This window comes from Neophocaena asiaeorientalis, unplaced genomic scaffold (assembly GCF_003031525.2).
Source record: "Neophocaena asiaeorientalis asiaeorientalis breed wild unplaced genomic scaffold, Neophocaena_asiaeorientalis_V1.1 scaffold319, whole genome shotgun sequence".
Lineage (NCBI taxonomy): Eukaryota > Metazoa > Chordata > Mammalia > Artiodactyla > Phocoenidae > Neophocaena > Neophocaena asiaeorientalis.
This window is the reverse complement of record NW_020174103.1, coordinates 292,580-313,077: the sequence shown is the minus strand read 5'-3', so window position 1 is coordinate 313,077 and position 20,498 is coordinate 292,580. Positions and strand designations below refer to the sequence as shown.

At 34.7% G+C, this 20,498-nt stretch overlaps 1 protein-coding gene across 2 annotated transcripts in view; it reads right to left on the bottom strand.

The window, feature by feature from the left end:
- Positions 1 to 20,498, bottom strand: part of HCRTR2 (hypocretin receptor 2) — a 116,230-nt gene that overhangs the window by 14,560 nt on the left and 81,172 nt on the right. For both annotated transcript variants that reach the window (XM_024754699.1, XM_024754698.1), the window contains exons 2-4: positions 18,909 to 19,087; positions 11,457 to 11,700; positions 4,102 to 4,217 (exon numbers count right to left, since the gene is read on the bottom strand). In XM_024754699.1, coding sequence (XP_024610467.1) covers positions 4,102 to 4,217; positions 11,457 to 11,700; positions 18,909 to 19,087 — 539 coding nt within the window. The remainder of the gene's footprint in view (positions 1 to 4,101; positions 4,218 to 11,456; positions 11,701 to 18,908; positions 19,088 to 20,498) is intronic.

Below are 20,498 nucleotides of genomic sequence, written 5' to 3'. Positions count from 1 at the left end.
TCCATTGCTTCTTTATTTTGTGCTAAACAGATATTTTCTAGTATAGCATTTTATTTCTGTTGTTGTTTTTTTGCTACATTTTTTTTGAATTATTTTTTTAGTGGTTGCCCTGAGGATTATAATTAACAACTTAATCTGTTTAGATTAATGCCAACTTAATTTCAATAGTATACAAAATCTTTGCTTCAATATAGCTTCATTCCCTCCTCCTTTCTTTGAATTACATCTTTATACATTATAAGATGAAGATTCACAGTTTTATAATTATTACTTTACAATGTTATCTCAAGTCAAATAGGAGAAGAAAAGAATTTCAAACAAAAATATATTTATACTCTCTTTTATATTTACCTACATAGTTACTTTTATCTCTCTGTGTGAACTTGTGTTACTGCCATTTGATTCTGCCTCTGCAATTACAATTTGCTGTTTATTTTCTCATACTAAACTGACTTGTTATCATCTAATGTTAATTATTTTAAGTTCTTTTTGAAGAATGTTGAAGAATAAATGGCAGTAGATGAGAATGTGATAAAAATTGGAACAAGGAAGTTCTTTCAAAGTTTTAGTCTTTGGAAAATTGAAATTTAGTTCCAGACTCAAGTATCAGTACAGTTCATCCCCAGCTCCTCACACAGTCCCAGACACATAGTAGGTGGTCAATAAATATTTGTGGAATGAATTAATGTGAGTTCATATAATGAGTAAGATTGAAGTGTTGAATTATTTGAGAGTTAGAACTGAAAAAATTCTGTCAGGTACACAAGTGTTAAGATTTAGTGAGCCTTAAAAAGAGGAGTTCTAGAGAAGATCCTGTAGAATTTCCAGACTGAATGAGTTCTCTGAGACACATTGTCAAACAAAGAGAATATTTAAGTCTTTGATTAGAGCAAAACATTGGATAATTCTTTTCATTGTAACCAAGCAGGACCCTATGGGGCCTTTTAGGGACAGGCCTTTCCCCCATATCCTGAGTTGTTTTACAGATGTGAAAAACCCCCACCAAATGGAAGAAGTTAACTACTTGATAATCATGAGCACATAGCCCCAGGCCTCCTGGAGTCTATGGATAAGGACTGTAATGTTAAGCTTTGTGACACCACCCTGTTACCTCACCATCAGCCAATCAGAGAATTGTACATGAGCTGATCACATACACTGCGACATCCCTCCCTCACCTGGCTTTTAAAAATGTTTTGCTTCAGGGAGATCAGGGGCTTTGTAGGCCATGAGCCACCCGTCTCCTTCCATGGCCTTGCCATAAACTTTCTCTGCTCCAAACTCCAAAGTTTCGGTTTGTTTCACCTCACTGTGCATGAGACTAATGAATTTGCACTAACATAGGTTTAAAATTCTTGAGAAAGTCAGACAAGGACAGACATTTTGCTCATTAATAATCTTACACTTAGATATTTCAAAGAATGTAACAGATTCCCTGCATCTCTGTAATTTTAAGCAAATAAGACAGGCCCTCTGTTTGATGGCTCACTTGATGTAGACTATGGCATACATAATGCCTTGGAACTCTGTTTAGAGACATTAACAGTTGGAATTTGATAGTTGCTCAAGCAGAATTCTACGTAATCATCATTTGGGGTTAATTTACTTTATTGTGGCTGCTAAAGTGAACTCAGATGAACTTGCTGTTTTCTATTGCAATCTGTTTGTAAAGGTTTTTAGTTTCACAGCCCAAGCATTTTACTGCAAATCTTCTGGATCATGTGGCTTGTACTAACCAGGACAATTCATCAAAAGAATGTGGATTATTTCTAAACCTGCAATACAATTTTGAGCTTACTTCAGAGTTTGAGAAATGGAGCACTATAAGCTTAAATAATGAAGAAGTAAACTGGTTGAGATTTGGTAGTTATTTAATTATTTAACAAACAATTTTGTATACTTTTTTGTGCAAGGTAACATGTTAAGTGTTGGGAAGATGATGATGAACAAGACAGATTTATGTACACACAAGAAATTTTAAAGTTATGTCATTCTGTAAATAAATGAATAAGCAAATATAAGCATTTCTTATGTTTAATGCACACTACCCAGTAAAAATATGGAAGTAGGAAATGCACTCAACACTGAATATTCTTAGTCAAAATATCAATCTAAACTATCTTTATGCCTACATGCTCATCAAAGTTTTATCTTCTTCAAGAATTTTTCAAATTCTAATTTTTCTGTGAACTTTGTTCTGAGTAACTGAGCAATGGATTCCTCTCTTTCCTCTTCTATTTAAACTTTCCCAGCACTTTCTTTTATTCTTCCACTCAATTTTTTCTTATAAAGTATTTATCAAGCAACTGATATGTGCTATGCATGTACTAGGTGAAGGGCTACAAGATCAAGGCTAGTGTGTACTGTCTCCATCTTAGTAAATTAGAACAGACAGACAAATAAAAAGTCATTTTCATGTTACTTAAAAGTACTATGAAAGAGATCTATCTAAGAAAGTAGTCACAAACATCAATTCAACACATGCTTATTATTTTAGAAATATAAGCAGAATGAGGTGAAAGGCTAAATAACAGCATATACTATTATGGTATTTTATTTAATGAGCACTTTCCATGCTTGAGGCACTTGAATTAATTCATCTAATAAGTGTGAGGTAGATGCTATGCACCCCTGCTTGGCACAGAAATTTAAGTAATTGACAAAACTGCCACATCTGTTAAATGGCAGGGTTAGAATTTAAACTCATGCAGTCAGGACCTTGAGTCTGTGTTTTGGACTTCTGTATTATATCAGTTCTGGTCATTCACTCCCACTGGCCAGGTGGAGATTGTTAAGGAAACTATCCCTACGATGTGGAAAATCACCACTCATGGTTTACAGTGATACACATTTGTCATTCTAGTTACAAAGACTGGGGAACAGAATGCATTTATAAGGTCAGAAAAGAAGTGACTTCTTTACAAAAATAGAGGAAAGGAAAACATTTGGAATTATGAGACATACGGGGTTGAAAAACACAACCGTTGCTCATATACAAGAAGTAAAAGATGATCTTGAAAATCGCTTTGAATAACAAGGGTTGAAGAAGACCCAAGATTAAGACTCATCCTCAGACAAAAACCAAATAAAACGTTTATGAAATCCTTTAAATGAGTAAAGTGGCCCAGTAAATTCTTTCAGTTGGATAAAATATGTCAGAACAAACAGACTAAGTGTGTGGCTTTCCACAAGCCTGATAAGCTCAAAATACTGGCAATAAATGTAGGAAAAAAGAGATACATTTCTGAGAAATGTGGCATTTTAGGATACAAGTACAAGAAGCTGAGTTATATTCTTTGTCTGTACCTTTACATGTTCGTCGATTTCCTTAGAGTCATCATGATTCAGCTTAAATGTCTCCTGGTCTGAATTAGATCCACCTCCACTAAGCTTTTCTCTGATCCCCTTTGCTTATATTTTTTAAGGTGATTTTTGCCCTGGAACTGTTTCTTTCCTCTAGACTATGAATTCACCAGTGACACAGACTAGAACATTTAGCTTTTTATCAGACATGCATGCAAAAGTAATATAAATATTTGATGAATGAATAACTGAGTGAATGAATACATTCACTGAGTTAATAAATGAGTGAATGAATACATAGCAAAATTATCTAACATTTCAGTACAAATTAGCATAAACAATTTTTAAAATTCTCAATTCTGCCTGACTCTTCTATTGTTCTGAAAAAAAAAATAAGATCTTTGAAGTTGGAGATTTAACCCTATAATAAAAATGCATTACATACATCTCATCAAAAATGTATTACATACATCTTTACTTACAGTCTCAGGAAACTTTAAAGGAATTTTTATTTGTTATTGCTCATAAAAAGTAAAATTTACAATATTATTCCTAGACAAAAATCAAGTCGATTCATCACAGAGGTTTAAAATTTAGTCATTAAGGCAGTTCATAAATAACATTCCTTAAATATCACCCTAAAAAATGCCTAGACATATGTTCATGACTAAGGCCTCATTATTTTAGAAGAACACACAATCCTTTGCTAAGCATATCATATTGGTTCAATTCAGTCTTAAATTTTGTTTTTAAGGACATCCTAAGGAAAACACAAGAAAGTTATTTGAAATTACTTACCTGTCGGCACCAGAGTTTACGAAATATTTGCAGATAGGCCAACACCATAAGACACAGTGGTGCCATGTAGGTCACCAGAAAGAAACAGATGTGATACATCTTGGGGTAAATTTCACCTGGAATGAAAGTTAAAATAATAAAATATTATAATTCATAGACTTTTTAAAAGTACATCTGTCAATGTTTTGCCTTCAAAATTACCTTCTATATGATTTTACTGTTATGTTATATACACAAAAGGGAAAAATGATTTATAATATTAACTACTTACATTTAAGTACTAAATGCAAAATCTTAATGTCATGTAATCTACTCAGAGAGGAAGAACAATTAGCCATTTCTTAATTTGTGTTACTACAGTCTTTCCAGTCAAGTGTTCATTTATCAAAAAGCCTTTTTTTCTCTTAATTACATCTGTTTAATCAATAAAAATTAATTTGGATTGTCCTATACTTGGATTTGCAAGGAAGGACATTACTCAATCAAAACTTAATTGCTAATGCTTTTGTTAAAATGGAAAAAGACAGTAAACTAAGTTGATTCCTCTTCATTTCTCTCTTGAGAGATGAGAAAATATTCCCAGTTGTATCTCCAAATATGAATTCGGAAAGTTTTTGGAAAAATAAAACAGCAAACATTTGATAATGATTATTTTTATTGACCTACTAGGACATATACAAAATTCCTCTTTAAGTAAGTTGTGCATGTGTGTTAATGCATGTACTTTTAATAAAAATGAGATTTTTAGGGTTCTTTAAAGTTAGATTTCAAACCAATATGGGTATTTTCTTTTTTTGATATCCATCTTACTTATCAGGCATAAGCACATATAGGATTGTAGTGATTGCTTATTTGTCATTAATTCTATGTGCACAGGTAATACATATCACGGATTAGGGCATTTATAAGGAGTCAATCAATTGGCACTGTGGCTTAATATTAATTTTTAATTTTTCTAAAATATATCCATTACTGACTTTTAAAACACTTTAAGGGATATTTCCCTTTAACTAGTATTTGAATATATCACACTGATCAAGCTACTTTTACTTAAATGTAAAACAAGAAACAATATATCCTAAATGGATACCATAGACATTAAATGCCAATAATTTGATACAATTCTAACTAAATGCTAATAAAACAAAGGTTTTTTTAAAAAATTCTAAAAATTACATAACTTATTTTGACTTTGATATTGGCAATGGGATTTGTTCTACACTGTTATGGAAGGATAATGCTATCACTTTCATGGATTTTATTATTTTCATTACTTCAGAAAATATGTAGAAGCATGAAGACTCGGTTATGTGGTCAAACGTGGTAAGAGCAATTTATACTGAGAATTAACCAATAATAGTTATGACAATGACCATAATGACTGATAACAATTATTGAACATTCATTGAATTCTTACTGAATATATTTTCAACATATCAACATATCCTCATATCAATATGTGATACGTATTACCTGTGCACATAGAATTAATGATAAATAAGCAATCACTACAATCTGATATGTGCTTATCCCTGATAAGTAAGATGGATATCAAAAAAAGAAAATACCCATATTGGTTTGATATCTAAGTTTAAAGAACCCTAAAAATCTCATTTTTATTAAAAGTGCATGCATTAACACACATGCACAACTTACTTAGAGAGGAATTTTGTATATGTTCTAGTAAGTCAACATATCCTCCACAGTATTGATTTCATAGTCTTGTCTTCTAGAGTTTAATATTCTTCTTACTTTTACTCCTAAAACTGTCTTCTTTCTCAGACAGATGTTTTTCTCCACTACAATCTTTAGAGCACACAGCAGGGTGTGTGTGCTACCAGGAGGTCTAAAAGACCAATTTGATGTGTCATTTTTAGCTTCTCTGGGGCCCAGGTGGCTCACATCTAGCTCATCAGCTTCAGTTTCTAACTTCCTTTCAAGTTTATCCTGCAAAACAAGCCAGTTACATAAAAAGTGATAGAATCTGAGCAGCCTGACTGGAGGAATAGCAAACAGCCTTTCCCTTTGAAGTGCCACAGCATTCAAAGTGCCATGCAGCATTTGCAGAGCCAATTTCAAAGGAGCTGGAGAGTGACCTCGGCACTTCCCAGGCACCTGAGTGGCTTTGAACTTCTATTTGTTTTGAAGAAAATGTCCTATAAGCTTCCCACAAAAAAAAATATACCTTTAAAGCTTACATACCTGTGAATCCCTGATGTCTGCATCAGACAATTAAATTGAGTGAGTGGAGAAAGGTAGATTTGGTAGGTCATTTATTTTTAAACTGCAGAGATGGATACCATCGCTGTGATAACAGTCTGGAGTTTTAGACGGGAAAGAAAGCTCATTCTGCAACCGGTATATTTATAAATAGTTAGAAAAATATGTAATTGGCTGGTAAATGCATATTATGATAATGAACACCAACATAGAGAAAAATTGATCAAGCAAAATTACACTTGCAGGCTAAGATAGATTGTTTTAATAAAGAGATTATTATAGATAATTGGGGAAACATGATCGTCTTAGATTCCTCATTTCATGCTTAGAGTCTAAGCTAATCGAAAACCCAGAAATGCCATTGAAAGTTTAAATTATATGTGTTGAAACTATCTTTGAAGTTTCTCTACACTTGATAAGCAATATTTTTAATATATTTTAAAACACATGTCTAGACAGTAGCTACATGAAATTTGTTCACTTAAGCATTCCCTAAATTAGAAAACAGCATTTTAAAGATTGACAACCGTTAAAATTTCATGTCTCTACTCAATGGATGAATAGGCATAATCTGCATACATTCTTGTATGTATATCAAACCAACAAATAAGGAGCAAATATGGATCTTTCTTTAGTCTTTGAAATCAGAGATTAAAGAAAAATGTCAGGTATTAAATAGATAAAGCTTAACTTCTCTTAGGTGAGTTAAGGCCCATTGTTGAGTGAACATGTTAATATAATTACCTAAAAATGACAAACATTTTCTCCTTCATGTTACACCTCTCAAGGATTCAATGGAAAATTAAATTAAATATAATTTTCCAAATATTCAATTTGGAGAGTCCTTTCCAAGTTCATGTGTCCATAAAAGTTTATCTGAATCTGTAATATATTTTATTATCTTCTCCTTAATAAGTGTTTTCAATAAATGTTCCTATTAATAAACAGACATATGTACATACTTTCCAAGTCTCATAATAGGCCAGATACCATAATTAGCTTGAATATAAGGAAGGGCTCCACTATTATTATTATTTTTCAGACCACCAAAGAGTAATTTGGCAGTACAATCCAAGAGGAGGGAGATTATAAATCCCTGGCATCCAAAACAATGTTTGACAAACAGTACATGCTCATTAAAAGTTGAATGAATTACTAGTAAAACATATCTTGGATTGAGTGGGAAAAGACAGTTAATTTCTTCCAATAGGATCTATCCTGTGAAACTATGCATTTACAAACCAAGCAATCAAGAAAGTATGGTTATAATTCTGGAAGAATTTTAAACTTTCAGAAGTGTGAATGGATGTGATTGATGCAAACAGTGAGCATACACAAAAACATAATTTAAACATCATTAAAATAAATATTAACACATTTTATTTGTTTTTGAGTGTCAAGTGTGTCTGCCAAGAACTGAACAGTTTGTGGTCTTTTTTTGAACAAGCCATAGGCAATGATCAACATAATGAGTTGCAGAAGTAATGTATCCATAAAATATTACATATTTGTGGTCTTATTTCCAGTAAGACGGAGTTCTCAGTTATTTTGCACCATGAGTGAGACATTTACAAGACTTTCCCAAAAGTTATTTGATAGATATGAATCAAGTGACCACATAGTTTACTGACTCTTTCCACATTGTAATATTGGTTGTAGGACCATAATGATATCTCTGTTTACTTTTATAACCAAATCATTGATTTAACTTAGGATAAAGATAAGAAATCAGTTTATGAGTTAATAGCAAATAAAAGATATTTCACAACAAATTTTTTTAAAATGGGACTAAATGGACTTTCAAAATGTTTGAACTTTAGAGAGCTAACCCTGTAAAATATAATTTTCTATGGTGATTTTAAGTTGTGACTATCACATACATGTCCAAGCTTTAAAATTTTAAGTTAAACCTAGATTTATAAATAGCTTATATTAACAAAGCTTATGCTAATGTAAAAATCATTAAAATAAACTAAATGTCTAATGAGCAGAATAATAAGAACCTGCTTTTATTTTTTCATATTCTTCTTAAGAACATGAAGTTATTGATAATTTCATTTAATATACGAAAAACTAATTTCACAGATTTTATTGCTTGATTTTGTAGATGATCAACTCAATTCAGTATCACTTAGCTTTTAAAATCATTTTAAGTAATTTTACGCTAATATAAAATCACTTTCAAATAGCTTTCCTAAATGACTTCTGAAGACTGAGTTTAGATTTTTAGGTATTTGACAATAATTTCTTTTTTTAAGGAAAATATCCCTTCTATAGTTAAGTAATAAAATGTGAGAGGTTGGGATGCCTTTTATATATTTATATCTGTTGCTCAAAGTTAATTAGAAAATGATGCAGCTATTCACTTAATCATGATGACTAACAGGATTCCCTAGTTCTGCAATCCTTTTGCTCATGGGAGTTAATGCAACTTGATCATTCAGGGCAACACTACAAAAAGGACAAGTTTATAAAATCAGTCCACAGACTTATAAATGAAATTAATTACCCAAATACTTTAGAGAAAATACTACTGACACATATTGAATAATAGGTGGGAATTTTAATCTAATCACCATCTCTGTAAACTTAAAGAATCCCAGCTTGTGAGTTGGAAGCTTCTGAAAGCAGCTCTTTTGCACCTTTCCTGTTTGCCCATTTCTGTTCCCCTCTAACCGTAAAAGAATCTAATTATAGGAATGAGATCACTAGGCAATTGAAACTAACTCCTGACTTATGCTCTCCTGAATGCACATGGTGCCTTGTCTAACCTATGGATTATTTACCTAGATTAAAAGAAGTAAGAATGAAGAATTAAATAAAGAATGACTAGCTCTCTACCCCCAACAGCCCCCTTAGCAATCCTGCAGGCAGCCCACATGGGCAAGACAAAGAAGAGAGTCAGCCAGCCTACACTCAATGGAGAATGATGCAGAATCCAAACTCCTGCCTAGATGATTCACTGAGATTCTTCCCCGTTTTTTCCCTTCAAAAACTGTCAGGGCTGAGCAGAATCTTTGGAGGTGGTCTCAGGACATGAGTTCACCTTCTCCCCAGATTGCCAGCTTTTCTGATTAACACACCTTTCCTTTCTACTGACACTTGCCTCTCGAGTATTGACTTCTGAGTGACGAGCAGCCAAACCCGGGTTTGGTAACACTTATATTTAAATGTGCTTCATAATATTGAGTAAATAATTTAATTTATGATTCAGTTTCATCATGATTAACTAAAGCATTCTGATCAAGAGATCTTTAGGCTCTTTTCCAAATATAACTCATTGCATAGGAATTAGATAATAATAAGAGATATGTCATATTTGGCTCCCAGCCCACCTTTTCCCAAACACAGTTCTTTAGACTGCATTCCAGAAGCTACAAGTTTGGACTCTCTTCCTTTCTTCTTCAAGGAATGGTGCCCATTGTGTGAGTTTTCCTGCTTCCTAGGACACCCTTTTCCCTCTTCCTTGTCTGGAAAAGCCCTGCTCATTTTTTTTTTTTTTTGGTAGATTATCATCATTTAATTGGCCAAATTATTAAATTGTACATTGAAAGAGAATCACACTCATGCTAGTGAATCTCCACATTTTTAAAGTCTTTCTTAAACTGAAAATAAGTGAGATACTTAAACATTAAGGCATAGTCAAATAAAAGGCAAAACAAGTTCATTCTGAGAGAACAGAGTTCAAACCCTGAGCAAGTGAACTGCCCCTTGAGCTTCCTCCCTGCTCATCTTTAATGCTTTGCTGAAATGTTAGCAGGTCCTTATAAACTTTTGTTCACATGGTCAGGACTGAGTCTGTCCTCTCACTTGTGCTCCTAGCACTTTGTATATAAGTATATTAAAATACTAATCACACTATAAACCTTTATTTATTTGCATTTCAGCCTCATTATATACAACAGGTTCCCTTGGGCCGAGTCTATTTCTCTTCAGGTTGGCACAATTTCTGGCATATCCTAAGTACTCAAGATGTTGTTTGAACATTAAATAAATGGGACCGAAGACACTTAAGAAATATTTCTATCATTCTGGAACTTTCTACTCATTTTGGTTTTGTCTTCATTGTTAATGGGGAAACTTGGGAAAAACTGAAGAAGATACAGAAAGAAATACAGCAAAAGAATTGCAATTGAAAGGAAGGATAAATCTCAATTTTTAAAAGGAGTATTTAATATTTACAGTAATAGATAAAGCAAAATTTGAAATTTTAATTATTATAGGTCTTTGGATAACATATGGAATAATCTCAGTGTCTTTTGAGTTTTATCTTGCTGCAGTGAAAACATATGCCTAATTTTTCAGTTCCTGATTTTCCTCTTTTCAGTGTTCCAATAAAAGAATCAAGGTAGGAATTAACATGAATTCAGAGATTCATATGCTTGAAAATACCAGGTCCATGAACAATCCTTGGCGTGCACTGCATCTGTTGATACATCTTTCCAGTAAACAAATGCTTTCCTAATGTTTACAGTTTAAATATGAGCCATTGTAATATACTTAGCCAGAAGAGAACAGATTGTTTCCTTTAAATTCCGTGTGATAATTTTGTAACTAGTGTTGAAATGCAGGATTATTTTATTTTCTTTCATTCTTTGCTGTGTCCAGATTTGTGCCACCGCTAGGCATTGATAAAGGTATTTCCACTATTACAGGAAAACCTCAAAGACTGTTGCTGAGAGTTTTGAACCAAAGGAGCATAAGGCCTCCTAACTTGATTGTTTAAATTTAACCACTGAACATATCAGATGGGAAACCAAAAAAGATTCATAATTTCATAATTAGTGTAATTCTTAAGTCAGAAAATAATTATGCCAGTGATAAAATGTATCAGTTTACTATATTATGAATAGAGAAAACGTGTGTAGCTAATCTGACTCAGAGAACAGCATAGGCCCACGGGCAAGACATCCATGTTCCCAGGCCAGACATGGTTTTAAAATGAAAAGTCCAGTTGTATTTGAAGCCCATTAGGGAACCTGACACCTGAGACAATACTATGTTCTACCATGTTATAAAATAAATGATATTAACAAATGCCAATAAAATACACGAGACCAGCTTTACAAGGGCTATGCAAATTAGATTTTCAATTTGCAGCTGTCATATAAATGCAAGGGCCACAATGGACTTACCGCCCCAGTGCTCATCACAGACTGTAAAGAGAGTGGTTTTATTGGCTAAGCCAGGGAGCATGGTGCTGCACTCCATGACGATGGCCTGAGGGATCATTATGATGCAGGACACGATCCAGATGATGACGATGCTGTTCCGGGCCCGCTTGGCTGTGCTCTTAAACATCAAAGGGTGACAAATCGCATACCACCGATCCAAGGCAATGCAGCTCAGTGTGAGGACAGACACAGACACTGACACGGTCTAGAGAGGAAAAAAGAAGGTAGTACAAGGGGAGCACCGGGTGTTACCTGGACCACTCTCAGTACTTTTACCCTATCAGAAACATAGGCACACAGATAACCAGATTCAAAGTTGTCAAAAAACATTTCACGCAAGTGCTTTCTATTAAAAAAAGAAAAAACTCTGCCAAAAAATAGTATTAGAAATGTATTAGGGAAAAGAATACCTTTTTTCCGTTAAACATAAAAATGTACTATACAAGCCTTGCAACCTTTTTTTATGCTAAATGTTTTAATCTATAATATGGCATTCTTTAAATAATGACAATCATGATTTTGTCTTGAAATTTTTATATTGATAGGGGAAATCTTATCTTGGAATGAAAAAATAGTAAAATATATATGTTTAGGCTGAAATGGAAAATTCTCTGTCACTTATAGAGAATAATACAATGACATGTATTTCTTTTAAATTATCATACAAGAATCTGGTTGAAATTGCATTTAATTAGTACTTTTGAATTATAGGTATCTCATTTCCTATTTTTAAATAATCAAGGTTATTTGTACATTAGTTCATTTCCAACATGTTACACTCAAAGAAAGGCATGAGTCACGATAAAAAATAATTCTCTATATGAATCTCCTTACCATAGTTTGCTCATTGCTGGAATAAGCAACCTGCCTCTAAAATTCAAATAGGTTCACCCAATCCAGATTTCTATATAATAGCACCACAAACAATACTTTAACTTGGAACTTTAAGAAAATAGTAAAGAAACATGTCAAGCATGCTTATCCCCACATGATCAGTTTATGTAATTATATTTAGTGTATTCTATACTGGATGATTGGACCATTGGTTCTGACAAAATCAATTATCTCAAAACTCTCTCTTTAAAAACAAGCCTCTTGCTCTTTTCTGATATATCTTTTACAGATATCTATTTATTTTCTTCTCAACATTTATAGTACAATTATTTTGTTTAATTCATTAATTTGCTGTTTATCTTCTCTTTTGGAACAAAGACCAATGGTAGGAGGGACTGTCGTGTTCACAAAACAGTACCTGACGCAGTGCTTGACGTGCTTAATAAATTTTTTTTTGAATTAAGGAATAGTCATAAGCCTCAATCTAAGGTAATATACATGGCACAGTCATCTTTCTATATTTTTCTGTCCTAGTTGTACTGATCCCATAAAATGTGAATGAGCAGGTCTCTCTGCTTCTTACATCAGGACCTTCCTTGTCGATGCACTGACTGTAGGTACAGATGAGTGAGAGGGATCTAAGGGCTGGTCCAGCCCAGCAGGAAAGGCTCTGGGTTAAGCATTAGGACCACATATCCATTCTCATCTCCTCCCAGCTAGCTGCACAATATGGGTCCCCTACTTAAAAGCTGTAGGTAAAATGTGGATGGGTTATTTTCTGTTCATTTGTTTTTCTATTAAATGAGTAAAATGATAGGATGAGATGCTTGCCAACTCTGATTCTTTTGATTCTCTTTGGAAAAGGCAGCAGAGTGTGGTTGGAGTCAATTCCACTACCAGGTTTCCTGGGTAGGTACGCCACTGCACTTGCCAAATGCATGATCTTGGGTAAGTCACTTAACCTCTCTATGCCTCAGTTTTCTCATCTGTGTGAGAATGCCTGATAACCGTAGCTGTCCATGGAATTGTAGGAACTGTCAGTTGAGATGTGAAACACCTAGTCCAGGGCTGGTATATAAATGCTGTGTAAGTGTTTGTTATTCCTTATTATGATTATGACATGATGATGGTCATTATACTATTAGTATTCTCTTCTATTCCTGAGCTTGGAGTTCTAGCTTTTAATAGGAACAGACTGCTTTTCGGTGAAGTGCAGTCATAGAAATTACAAATAAAGGTGTAAACTATGCTAAATTCTTGGAGGATAATTTCATTTTAGGTGTAATCCTAAAGGGATGAACTCTACCAGAGAAGGCTTGGTTGATGGCACCTGGCCATTCCTTGGTGCTGCCTCAGAGAGCATTCACACCTCTTTCTCAATTGTCCTCTTCTCCTCCAACTTCCATTTCTTCCCTGAGAATATGTCAAACACCCAGGGTCCTTCCATACCCTTGCCAACCTGGGAAAAAGACAGTGGTCGTCTAGCTCTGCACAGTTGCCCTTTCATAGTTGCTGAGCCAGGGCTATATTTATGCTCTCTAGCAATTAGAAATGTAAAATGCTCATCAAGACCTAGTGTTTTATTTTTCATGAATTCTAATTAACATGGTTGAATGGGATAGAAGTAGTGTGGTTCAAATTCTGAAGTCATTTCTATTAGTTCCCTCTACTGTTAGATAGTAATAATCAATTCAAAACAGTGCATTTGAGAGATGGCTGTCCAGTGCCAACAGTAAGCCAAGGTGCAACGCCTTCTCATGAGAGAACATGCTGGTTCAGTTAATCTAGCAGTAGAATCCATTGCATGGACCATTGACCATCAGTGATTTAATAGTTACTGTTTGAGTACTACATCTGCTGGTATATAATATACTCTAGTATACACTTAGCATCCAATTTACATGACTTTCTTGAAGGGGATATATAATTGCACCTTATCATAAGTGATTATAAATGAGAGTTTTGTTGCTGCTTTTCACTTGTAGCAGTGCACTTAAAGGTGCCTTTTTCATTGAGATTTTGATATTAGCTCAAGTCAGCTTGATAATAAATCATTTGAGAAATGAATGTAGTGTGAATCATGAACATTGTGAGTGAAGTGAGATGATGTGAACTTTCTTTTGCTGTCGGTGCTTTATCTTGCACCCATCCTATGAGTACCCTGTGTTCAGGGCAACATGGGAAGCTTTCTTTGGTAGAGGACTCAGTTTCATGCTAGCATATAAATGTGACAAAAGGGACTCAGAGATCCATGACAAGTAGAAATGGAAATTTTGCCAAATCACAAGTTTGGATGACAGGCATTAATGGATTGGAAGGTGGAGAAGTGTGACTGAGAGTGAGGGAGCCTGTCCCATCACCCAACACCCAAAACTCAGTTGGCTTTGGTTCTACTTTTCCTGGCATTTCCTGTGCAGAACCTCTTCTGCAGTTACAAAAAAATGTCATTCTGAAAAAGCAGTCAACTGCTCCTGTATGTGTGAGAAGAAAAGTGAAATATTTTATATTTTTCTAGAAATTCATGATAATTATTCAGCAAATAACCCAATAAATGTTACTGGTAGTGGACCTATGGAGTGATTAAAGATATAAAAGGGACATTTTAATTATTTAGCTAAGTTTTATTATATTTGTAAGATTTTTAAGATTGATGAGAGTTTGCTGAAGTCTTACAGCATACCACTCATAAATCTAAAGGTTGCATTGAATTGTATTTAGAAGAAAAAGAACATATAAATAATAGGAAATTAATAAATGTCCAAAGAATCTTAAATGCAACCAAATAACCTTAAAATTTGGCTGGGTGTTTTGTATATGTTTTTAAATACTCAGTAGGACATAAGTATCATATGAGGGACCATTGGTTTCAGAACGTCACCATTAAGGGAAAAAAAACTACTCAGATGATTGGCTTATTGCACATTGGTCCTATTCCTTCTACTTGGGAAAATTTTATGGAAAATGAACAATAAATATTGAGAGAATTTGGAGATGTGAATTATACCAGTGCCTCAATATTTTTGTGCATTTACAACTTTCCATCAAGAAGTAATGTTGAATGAGGTAATGAATGGGTCAGATCTTGTGGTTATCAATAGTTTTGTCCTTGATCTATGGCAAAGAGGATCAACTGTTGATCCTCTGTTGTTTAGTCAAGTTGACTAAACTGGACACTTTATAGAGAAGCAGATAGAAGCTATCAAGAGATGAAGATGTTCTTTCAACTGTAAGACTTGTTAAGTTGTGCTGCTGGAAAGAATATTGTCATAATGAACATTAGGAGAGAACCATGCCCTGCCTCATTCATGGTTGCACATTGCTTTCAATCTGTCCTTGCATCCACATAAGAGAATCTGGAATACCTAGTCTATAAGAAGGTATTGCTGTGCATTAGAGCAGGGCTGCACATATTACAGGGTGATGCATCCCTCTCCATCACCCCACTCTCCTTCAGGGAAACTTCTGGTTTGCAGAGAGAACAACTCAGCCAACAAAAGATTCTGGGCAACTTAAGCCATCTTAAAACTTAAGAAGATCCCCCAAATTTCCCCCTGGGTGGTTACTGGAACCAAGAGAAATTTAAAAAACTTTCTGGAAGCACCACAGAAATGGTGACATATTAGAATTCTCTGCTATTTATGATTTTCCCAGTGTCTCCACGTAATCATAAGACCCATTGCTTAGTGATTTTTTTCTATGGTGACATTTTTCTCTGTTGCTCAATGTACTCTTTCTCTCAAAAAATTTTGCTATAGTTTATTTTTGTAACCCACTCATGATTTTCAGATGACTGACAAAACTAGCCTTGCAGTTAAACTTAATGCTTGCAATGAGGCTTATAACTTTCATGGCATTTCCCACTTAGTAGTCTATTAGTAAAGTCTGACCTAAAAATGTATTATTTCTTTTTATAATGAGTCATTGAAGAACTATTGAGGTAAAGGTCTCTTTGTAACATTTCAGATCCAAAAGCCTAATTTATATAATTTCTAATAATGAGCTATTTGTGGTCTCTCTCATCTTTTGTTTTTCCCAAGACTTCAGTTTTGGAGTACTTTCAAGACCACAGCAAAACTGAGGAGAAGGTACAAAGATTTCCCTATACTCCCTGTTCCCACATAGCCTCCCGCATGATCAACATCCCCCACCATAGTGGTACATTTGATATAATTGGTGAACTTACATTGGCACACCATAATCAGTACACTCTTGATGTTTTACATTTGGACAAATGTATAAGGACATGTATCCAACATTATAATATCCTACGTTATACTGCCTTAAAAATCCTCTGTGCTTTGCCTGTTCATCCCTTCCAACTCCTGACAACCATTCATATTTTTTACTATCTCCATAGTTTTGTCTTTTTTCCTAATGTCATATTATTGGAATTATGCAGTACATAGCCTTCTCAGATTGGCTTCTTTCACTTAGTAATAAGTATTTAATGTTCCTCCATGTCTTTTTTTTTTTGCGGTATGTGGGCCTCTCACTGTTGTGGCCTCTCCTGTTGTGGAGCACAGGCTCCAGGCGAGCAGGCTCAATGGCCATGGCTCATGGGCCCAGTCGCTCCCCGGCATGTGGGATCTTCCTGGACCAGGGCACGAACCCATGTCCCTTGCATCAGCAGGCAGACTCTCAACCACTGCGCCACCAGGGAAGCCCCCTCCATGTCTTTTTATTGCTTGATAACTCATTTCTTTTAATCACTGAATAATATTCTATTACCGGGTTGTACCCCAGTTTATTTACCCAATCATCTACTGAAGGACATCATGGCTACTTCCAAGTTTTAGTAATGATAGATAAAGCTGCTGTAAACATTTGCATGCAAGTTGTTGTGTGGATGTAAATTTTCAGGAATGCAATTGCTGGATCATATGTTGGGACTATGTTTAAATTTGTAAAAAAATAATCAGTCTTCCAAAGTGGCTGTAACGTTTTGCAGCATTCCTACTAGCAATGAATGAGCATTCCTGTTGCTCCACATCCTTGCCAGCTTTTGGTATTATCAGTGTTCCATAGTTTGGCCATTCTAATAGGTGTGCAGTGATATCTCATTATTTTAATTTGCATTTCGCTTATGACATGTGATGAGGGACATCTTTTCCTATGTTTCTTTGCTACTTGTATATCTTCTTTGGTGAGGTGTCTGTTAAGGTCTTTGGCCCATATTTTAATTGGGTTGTTTGCTTCCATACTGTTGAGCTTTAACAACTCTCTGTATATTTTAGATAAAAGTTCCTTATCATCATGTCTTTTGCAAATATTTTCTCCCAGTCTGTGCCTTGTCTTCGTATTCTCTTTACATTGACTTTTGCAGAGCAGCAGTTTTTAATTTTAATGAATTCAGCTTATCAGTGATTTATTTCAATCATCAGGCTTTTGGTGTTATATATAAAAAGTCATCAAAACACCAAAGGTCGTCTAGGTTTTCTTCTATGGTATCTTCTGGGAGTTTCATAGTTTTGCATTTTACGTTTAGGTCAATGATCCATTTTGAGTCCATTTTCTGAAGAGCGTAAGGTCTGTATCTAGATTCTATTGTTCTAACTGTCCCAACTTGTCATTATTGGGAGCATATTGTCATTTCCTCCAAATCTTATGAAACCAACTGGGAGCCTGGATGGAATAAATATCGGGGGATGGAGGGTGGTCAAGGGAACCAGTAGGGAGTGGTCACCATTTCACTCACTGTCCAATTGCTAAAGAAAATCCATGTCTTTTAGAACTGTGGCTCTGGACACCAGCTTGGGAAAATTTTTAAAGATTTTAGAGCTATCAGAATATCAATCAGAAAATTATTCTCTGCAAGTGTTTGTTCTTAATTTCTTGTAGAGAAACTAGTTATAGGAAAGCTGTTTTCAGAACTGAAAAATAAAACATCTAATTCTGATGACCATGACTGATGTTTACTGAGAACGTACTATGTTTTTATAAGGTCATCGTCTTCCAGAGAGTAATCCCTATGCCAAATGGTTCATATAAATTATCTAAGTAAGCTAATCCAACCACCATAAGAGATAGCTATAATTAAAATTATTAATCTTTTAAAATAAGTGAATCTCAAAGAGCTTACATATTTGGCTCAATAGCATACAACAGGTGAATGGCAGAATAGAGATTGCAAAGATTCTCTACCAGATTCCTGGTAGGTTAATTCAAAACCTGCACTATAACCTGTTCCCTGTACTGCTTTGATCATATAGCTTTTGATTTCTCAGTAGTAAATGAGACAACTTATAAAAACAGATAGTCCTCAATTACTTGGACTGGAAAAGGCTGAATTATTAATTTGGTCAAGTTCCTTATTTTATAATCAGAAAATTAGAGACCAAAAAGGTAAAAGGTTTGTGCAACATTTATTGATGACTTGAGAATTCTGACACTTTATTTTTACCCAGAACTTACCTTGTTTACCTGGTATTACTTTCCTTAAGTTTACCAGTTCCTTAAGCAAGTATATTTCTCTCTTAGCTTACTAGGTAGTTTACCAAAGGGCCATGAATATAATTGAAAATGACTCTACTTTCTCAGTAGTTTCTGTGTTTGAACCCCAAAAGTGTGAAAAATAATTACCTGTAAATAAGGAATCACTTTACAGAGGGATTGTCCAAAGAACCAGGTCTCAGTGATGTCCACTACTAAAGTGGCTGGAAGGCAGGTGATGGTCACGAACACGTCAGCCAGAGAAAGGTTGACGATGAAGTAATTGGTCACCGTCCTCATGTGGTGGTTCTTCCACACGGCCACACAAACTAATTTGGAAAGAAAAAGGAATAGTAACTGTTATGGACTGAATGTCTGTGCTCCCCAGAAATTCATATGTTAAGATCCTGACAGCGCCCCCCTCAAAGAAGATGTGGTACATATATACAATGGAATATTACTCAGCCATAAAAAATACTGGAATAATGCCATTTCCAACAACATGGATGCAACTAGAGATTATCATATTAAGTGAAGTAAGTCAGAAAGAGAAAGACGAATACCAAATTATATCAGTTATATGTGGAATCTAAAGTATGATGCAAATGAACCTTTCTACAAAACAGAAACAGGCTCATAGACATAGGAACAGACTTGTGGTTGCCAAAGTGGGTGACATGGGAAGGAATGGACTGGGAGTTTGGGGTTAGCAGATGCAGAGTATTATATATAGAATGTATAAACAACAAGATCCTACTGTATAGCACTGGGAACTATATTCAATATCCTGTAATAAACCATAATGGAAAAGAATATAAAAAGAGAATGTATATATATGTATAACTTAATCACTTTGTTGTATTGCGGTAATTAACACAACATTGTAAATCAATTATACCTCAATAAAATAGAAAGATCCTCCCCCCCAATGTGATGGTATTAGGAGGTGAGTCTTTGGTAAATGATTTGGTCATGAAGGTGGAGCCCTCATGAAGGGCATTAGGTCCTTATAAAAGGAACTCCAGAGAGATCTTTTGCCCCTTCCACCATGTGAGGATACAGCAAAAAAGCTGCTGTTTATGAACCAGGAAATGGACTCTGACCACTGAATCTGCCAGTCATGATCTTGGACTTCTCAGGCTCCAGAACTGTGAGGAAAAAAACTTCTGTTTTTTATTAGCCACTCAGTTCATGGTACTCAGTTACAGCAGGCTGGACAGACTAAGATAGTGACTAGACAAAGAAAATAACTATTGATGAGGGAACACCATCAAGCTAATTGGTACCCCTGCAAATCCACAAATAAATATTGCCAAGGGAGATAATTTAAGGCTGTCCTGTGTTTTCACCAAAATGGTCAATATGTGTGAATGCTGAATATATGCTTAAAAATCAGTTCATTTACCTTGCAAGACATTTTTCAATGGATCATAAGGCTGTGTTTATTTTTACTTGATTTTGAATTTCATTTTCCAGGAGTTAAAGAGCAATCTTTGATTTATCGTTCTACTCCTTCGGTGGTCAGCAAATACTCAAGAAATATTTACTGAGTTGAGATGAATTAGGAGTTCGCTAGTTTTCAATGAACTGCAATGTTTGCCTCATCCATGACGTTGACCTCTACCTGCTCCCAAACTCTGCCTTTGGGACATTTAAGAGATGAAGAGGCTTAAAGACAAAGTTAACAAAAAAAGTCCTTACTATTGCCATATACTGAAGTGAATGGTTCATATCCTTAGA